Here is a 7,500-nt window from a genome sequence, read left to right as displayed (position 1 = left end):
GAGACAGAGACAGAAACAGGTCAAACTCTAGAGGCAGGGAAAGGATAAAGTCAAAGTCTAGAGACAGAGACAGAAACAGGTCAAACTCTAGAGGCAGGGAAAGGATAAAGTCAAAGTCTAGAGACAGAGACAGAGACAGAAACAGGTCAAACTCTAGAGGAAGGGAAAATCAGAGGCAAGGTTCGCTATCAAGTGATCGTGACGCAAGTAACAGAAACCACAAGTCTAAAAAGAATTTAAGATCAAGCTCAGAGGAGTCTGTTGAGAGGAGAAGGGACAAGTCTATGTCCAAGGAAAGAAAGCAGAAGAAAAACAAGAAAAAGAAAAAGAAGTCCAAAAAGTCAAGCTCATCATCATCTTCAGAAAGCTCAGATGAGAGCACAGAAGATGAAACCAAGTTGCTTCAAAAACTTACAGATGAAAGGAAAAGAATAAAAGAGTATTAAGCTCTCAAGACCTACGCGACAGCAGGAGGAAAGGCCATGGCTGGCTGCCAGCTTGACCCAAAAAACGATTGAGAAGACTGCAAAAGAAAGTAGGTTCCTTATCATTGTTGTGATAAGTTTGTCATGATTTATTTAATAAGTTTAGAACTTACTCTTATATGTTTAGAAATTCTATTCCTGTGGTATTTATTGTTTTCCATACCTTTTGACAGTGTATTCTATATTCTTTCTCGTCAATTACCTCAAACTTTAAAGATATTGAATATTGAATGAATTAAAGGTTTGTATTATTTGAATGGGGATCAGTGAATTTGTATTCAAATTAATCCACAAATCCAAGTGACATGAATTCAAATTTGATTAAATAAGCTTATATATGATGAGGGCTTTAACTGTCTACTATTGGTTTAGTATAGTTATTGCATTGTCAATTTAACTGATTTTTTTTTACAGGTGTTTTGACAAGATCTCACCTGTTTACCTCATTAATTGGAGTTTCCTTGTCTTTATTTTCTTATTTACATTAAAGATTTTATTATTATGATTATAACAACATTAATAACAATGACAGTTAAGAATTATCTTTCTTTTCCAAAAAAAAAAAAAGAATGGGATAAACGGGTGAGATCAAGTAAGCCTACTGACTTACTCCATGGTGCCTAAGCCCTTGTGAAACCATCTGTGTGTGTGTGTGTGTGTGTGTGTGTGTGTGTGTGTGTGTGTGTGTGTGTGTGTGTGTGTGTGTGGCATTGTGGCCTGTCGTGTGTGTGTGTGTGTTGTTGTGGTGTGGTGTGTGTGTGTGTTGTGTGTTGTTTTGTGGTGGTATAGTGGGGGGGGGTGGGGGGTTAGGGGGGGTTGCTGGGGGGACCATGGGGGGGTGGCGGGGTAATGTTTACGGAGCGCGGTGGAGGAGTTTAGGAGGGGGGGGGGAGGGGGGTGGGTGGGTTGCGGGTTGTGGTGGTGGTGAGCGGGGGGTGGTGGGTCGGGGGGGTGCATGTTCTACTTTAAGTAAAGCCACATGCCACAGATTGGTAATGTGTTGTTGTCAATATTAGACCAAGGGGTTCTCTCTCTTAACCCATTCGCACTGGATAATGTGCTATCACGTCATGGGAGTATTTTGCTCTTGCAAGATGATGTCTTATCACGTCATGATCTAAAGACACACTTTACATAGTTATGCATGTATATATACTCATCGCACTTGCATTTCTATAGACTCGTTCTTGACTTGTCAAAAAAAATAAATACAAAAAACACCTCTCAGCATCCCAAAGAATTGGGTGGGTGTAGTGTGCTCTCAGAAGTGTAGCACAGTATCATGCCGTGAGAGATCTAGCACTTAGAGGCTGAATGCGCTTGTTATCTTCCCGGCAGGAACAGCATCAGGCAAATAATTGGCATGGCGTGAATGGGTTAACCATTCGCGCCAGTTGACACGTTATCACGTTAGTGTGATATCTTGCTCTCCCCGGGTGATGTCCTAGAACATTCAGATCTCTCCCGCAATATGTATGCTTTACATTGTTACATATGCACATAATCGTCTGAGTTCCATTTGTATAGACAGATTTTTATTCACTAGACTATTTACCACATGAAGCAGAGCAAGCATGAATTTAACCTACAAGTGATACAATTGTACTCCATTAACCGTTTCAAGGTGGGGGTTGTATTGGTAACATTCTAGAAAAAATAGTAGCCGCGCATTCAATGGCCAAGCTTAGGTGGGTCAGCCGTTCCGTCATACTTAGGTCGTGCTCGATCATTTTAATGTGATTTTAGGCCTATGCGCTCGTCGAGATTCGAGATCCCCGGCCATTTGCAACTTGGCTGATAAGCTGCATGAGTTAAGATGCCCCCGTAGCATGAATGGTTGATTTTTTTAAACCCAGATTAAAATATTATCATCAGTATCAGCATTACCATTATCATTTTAGAACTTGCTACATCCCCCTCCACACACTCATGGATATATTTTTTATCCTGGTTGTTTTAATTTATGGCTGTGGAAGGCTGACTGTGTTATCATTTTTAACTTTACTATCATCATTATCATTATTGTTCTACCTTTATAGTGTCTATATTCATGTGTGTGTGTGCTGTACATGTTTATAGTATATATTCATATATTATGTTTATGCTTACCCTTCTGTTTTTATATTTACAATTGATATTTTTCCTTTGCAGGAAGCAAAGGAAAGAAAACGCAAGGAAAAGATGGGCTGGGACAGCGAATATCTGCACTTCACCAATGCCGACAATCCTTACGGGGATAACAACCTCCTTGAGACTTTTGTGTGGAACAAGAAATTAGAGAAAGAAGGCTTAGCAAATCTGCCAAGGTAAACATAAAGTAGATTTTATCTATATATTAACACATACACATGTATTTGTTTATATATATATATAATATATATATGTGTGTGTGTGTGTCTGTGTGTATGTGTGTATTTGTATATATATAATGTATAAATTAAAAATGAAAAGGAAGTGAATAAATTATTATGCAAGGGATAAAATTGGTGAACATCTTAGTTTATTCTAAATAGCCTTGTTAAATTACATAGCTATAGATTATGTTAATTGATAAAAAATGCCAGTGTAACAATTGATGAATACTGTAAAATAAAATCCAGAAATGGTAAGAATATTTTAGTCTGACAAAAGAGAAAAAAATATATATACATTCACAGAAACTTCTTGTGACTATTTTAAACAGTAAAAGATTAATGGCCTCCTGGAACTTTCTTTACAATTCACTAATCTGCCTTTTCAGAGAAGAAATTGAGAAACAGAACCGTCTCAAGATGGACGAAAACAGAATGGAGCTGGAGAAGGTGAAGAAGAGAAGGCAAGAGCGAGAACTAGAGCGGCAGGAGCGGGAAAAGATGATGGAGTTAGAGCAGCGCCAGAGGGAGGCTGCGCAGTTTTCACAGTTTTCTAAGCAGGAGGATCAGTTCCAGCTCGAGCAGGCTAGGTAAGATTTCTGTACAATAAAGAAAAATTTACATTTTAACCCCTTTGAGCTGGGGCTTATATTTGCCAAATGCTGCTCTCACCACTTAGATAACAAGCACAAAACCTCTCAAAGCACTTTTCACCTGCCCAATTCAATGGAGTGATAATAGTCTTTTTTTGTATTTGTTTGCATTATTTTTACAAGTGAAGAAATATGTCTATACAAATGGAACTCGCATGAGTATATACATAAATAATAGTGTAAAACTTTTGAGGCTGAGATCATGACATCATGGGATGTCATCCGGCAGGAATGAAATATATCCATGGAATTATGAATTACTCGGATGGTTTCAATATGAAATGCCATTTTTATAAAACTTCATCTGTTTATGTTAAAGGATTACAATTACATTAATTTCTTTCCATCCCCATAGACTCCGGTCACAAATTCGAATTCAGGATGGACGAGCTAAGCCAATAGATCTCCTAGCACAGTACGTCAGCTCAGAAGGTGACGTGACGGCAGTTGACATGCACGAGCCCTACACACATTTGACTGGGCTCACCCTCGTAGATCTAGAGGACTTACTGGAAGATATTAGAATCTACATGCAATTAGAAAAGGAGGTAGGGGGCAATAGATATAATTATAGTTTATTGATATAAAATTGTTTAGCACACCATTCACTGCAAAAGAGAATAGCTTTTGGGTGTAAGATATTTATATATGACATTTGAATTTCTTTTATTCTTATTGGAAGGGAAATGTTGATTACTTAATCTAATATATTTTCATAAATTTTTACAGAATTTGAATCAGACATATTGGACTGACCTAACTATCATAGTGCAAGATGAACTGAGACGCCTGCGTCAGCGGGACACAATAGAAGATGCAACCACACATCGACAAGGCATCCATGCTGCTGTGGCATCAGACGTCTCAGCCGTTTTCCAAAACAAGTCCCTGGCGGAGTTGAATAAACTCCAGTTAACCATAGAAGCAAAATTGTCGGGTCCCACAACGGGTCTTGATGTTGGATATTGGGAGTCGCTTTTGTCACAATTGAAAGGTAATTATAATGATAGGATTCCAAGATTCACTATGTTTACACACATATACATTATTGTTTACAGAAGCTGAAGCTGAAAAAAAAGGTAGTCTTTGTGTGGGTGAATAAATACCTTTTTTCATTGTTGTATGTTTGTGCATGTGTGAGTGGGCACATCTGACCTTATTCCCCTGTCAAAGTTCTAACATGAACGTCTTGATCCTCAGCACATCAAGCTCGGGCCAGGCTTCGTGAACGTCACAGGGATAACCTGAAAAAGAAGTTGGAGATGCTCAAGGCTGAACAAGGGGTGAAGGAAGAGGAGGAAGGAGAGGAGGGTAACATGCCCATAGATAGTGAAGACTCTGAAGACTCCGAAGACAGCAGCGATGAAGAACCGAGGAGAGAAGTTAGGGTGAAGGAAGAGGTGGAGGAGGACGGAAATCAAAGTGAAAATGAAGAAGATGAAAACAAAGAAGAGAAGAAGCAGGAGACAGAGGAAGAGTAAGATTTGTTTTGTTTCTTTGTTTTTTTCCAATGCTCCTCTAAATCAAGTATTTCAACTTTTTTTTTAGCACAATTCAAGTTTGATATGTGAGAAATATAATAGAATTGTGTTTGGCTATGGTAAACAAGTTGGAAGACACATGAGTAATAGTGGTTTTGTAGATATTGTATTGTAATATGAAGAAGTCAGATTGGTTAGAACATATTTCACCATTTTATAGCTTGCAGAAACCACCAGATGTCAAACTCACAAATTCAGTCTACCTTATGTGTGATTTTTAAAATTTCTATTATGGATTCAAAGTAAAGTTGCAAAGATTATGTTAGTGTTTACTACATTGCAAAGAGAGAATTTTTTATTTTGAAGGACCGATGAGATATGTGCTTTATGCACCCTCCCCTTATATGCCATAAATGATGTAGGGGCAAAATTATAGGACAAAATCCAAAATAAGTGTAGCTGCTGAGTAAAAAAAAAAAAAAAAAATGTTAAACAGGTACTGATAAATTTCTTCTGATGAGTGAGTGCAGGAAGACATTTGGGAAAACCAAAATGATGGTAGCCAGTATCATTCAATCTTTTTTTTTAGCCTGGGTGTATTTTGATATGCCTGTTGAGATTAGCATTAAACCCTACTTATTACCATGTAGTATTGTAACACTAAACTATATAGTTTTCCATTAAAAATTGCTGTAAACTGAGTATTTACATTAACAATGTTTCATTCATTTTACAGAAAGGAAGAATGGGACTCAGGGTGTGAAGGTGATAGTGCCATTCATAGTGCAATTTCGCTCTACAACGTTGGTAGATATTCTCCTCGTTTAATCAAAGAAAAGAAACTGGAGCCTGGCACAGTAGTGGTGGATGAGGCTGAGGACATGCAGAGAGTACTCTGGGCTCGGCAACGTGTGGTCAGTGCTGGTCAAGGGGTGGATAGTGTCTTGTCATCGGAAGAGAAGGTCATGCAGAAGGAAGCACAACGTGCCATGAATGAGTAAGTGTACACTATTAGTACTTGTAGGTTATTTTATTAAGAGTATTTGTCTGTAGATTATTTATCTTTTTCTTCTTTACAGTGTGTAATACTAAGTTAGATAATCCCTCTCAGATGATTTTGATATTTACTATCCATGAAATGCACTTTATTAAAATGACCATTTGATATATCACATTTAGTTAAATTTCTTATATAGACATTGAGTAGATATTAAATAATTAATGACTTATTTTAACTGACAGGTTGAGTTTACATTGAAAAATAATAACCTTTCTCTTCCTTTCAGTGATGAAGCACAGTTCAGCGTGGAAGCCAAACTCGACACTCAACAGTACCTTTGGTCGGACAAGTACCGTCCCCGCAAGCCCAGGTACTTCAACCGAGTGCACACTGGGTTTGAGTGGAACAAATACAATCAAACTCACTACGACATGGACAATCCCCCACCCAAGATTGTACAGGGTTACAAGTTCAACATATTCTACCCTGATCTCATTGAAAAATCTAGAACACCTCAGTATGAGCTTATTCCTTGTACTGATAACAAGGACTTTGCCATCCTCAAGTTCACCGCTGGACCACCTTATGAAGATATTGCCTTCAAGATCGTGAATCGTGAGTGGGAGTATTCGTATAAAAGAGGTTTTCGGTGTCAGTTTCACAATAATATCTTCCAACTGTGGTTTCATTTCAAACGTTATCGGTATAGAAGGTAGACTATTTATAAGCATTTTTTTAATACAGTTTTGTTCATCTTGGGTCATTTCATATGTATAGGATTTTTTGGATGTACAGTTATTAATTTTGGTTGCAAAGATATAATTATCAACAATACATAAACCAATGTAAGTGGAAAGAGATTTGAATGCCAAGTATTTTCAATTTTAAGAAGATAGATAACCCTAATTTACAGAATATATTTTGAACATAAAATGGTTAACTTCTTTTTTCTTTTCTTTTTTACACATATATGTTTTTTAAAGATTTAATCTATTAAAAGTATTCTATGTATTTAAAAAAAAAAAAAAAACAGTACTTCTTTTAACCATAATGAATTGTTATTTCTGTTAAAAAAATGAAAAGAAATTCTCTCAGATAAAGTAGTCAAAAGTTCCCTATATTTTAGAAGGGGAACCATACAAACAAACCAGTTCATTTAAAGTCTGCAGTATTTTGGTATCATTATGTCTGTGATTTTAATAAAATTTACATCTTCACCTTTGAATGTTTTTTTCTAACAGCAATATGTACAATGAAATGAAAAACAAAACAAAACAAACAAAAAAAAAACAGGCAAAGTAACAAAGAGGAAAGGAAGAAATGTAACAAAAAAAGGCTAATTTTTCTAAAGTCAGAGTTGAAAATGTTATTTTTGTATATATTTATGGATGGAATAATGTCTTAATGCTGCCTTTTATTAATTTAGCAATATTATGCTATAGATTGCATAAAGATTGATCATTCATAACGGTTACCTCAAGTAGTTAAATAATTGTATTGCAGTTATTCCAGTTGTCATCTATTAAAAAA

General features: G+C 36.5%; 1 protein-coding gene and 1 pseudogene across 2 annotated transcripts in view; both read left to right on the top strand.

The window, feature by feature from the left end:
- Positions 1-518, top strand: part of LOC147469121 (uncharacterized) — a 528-nt pseudogene extending 10 nt beyond the window's left edge. The window contains exon 1 of the transcript XR_015192205.1: positions 1-518. This exon is cut by the window's left edge and continues 10 nt beyond it. The product of XR_015192205.1 is annotated as an uncharacterized LOC147469121 (transcript).
- Positions 444-7,187, top strand: cactin (cactin, spliceosome C complex subunit). The gene is made up of 8 exons (XM_043006935.2): positions 444-535; positions 2,637-2,791; positions 3,226-3,426; positions 3,845-4,037; positions 4,219-4,483; positions 4,690-4,966; positions 5,707-5,967; positions 6,257-7,187. The coding sequence occupies exons 2-8, from the start codon at positions 2,667-2,669 to the stop codon at positions 6,684-6,686; spliced, it is 1,752 nt and encodes a 583-aa protein (XP_042862869.2). The 5' UTR covers positions 444-535; positions 2,637-2,666; the 3' UTR covers positions 6,687-7,187.
- Positions 7,188-7,500: the final 313 nt, after the last annotated feature.

The sequence above is a fragment of the Penaeus japonicus genome, unplaced genomic scaffold (genome assembly GCF_977035675.1).
Source record: "Penaeus japonicus unplaced genomic scaffold, GWHDUDI00000001_assembly GWHDUDI00000024, whole genome shotgun sequence".
Classification (NCBI taxonomy): domain Eukaryota; kingdom Metazoa; phylum Arthropoda; class Malacostraca; order Decapoda; family Penaeidae; genus Penaeus; species Penaeus japonicus.
Note: the sequence above shows the minus strand (reverse complement) of the source record. Positions and strands in the feature narration are given on the sequence as shown.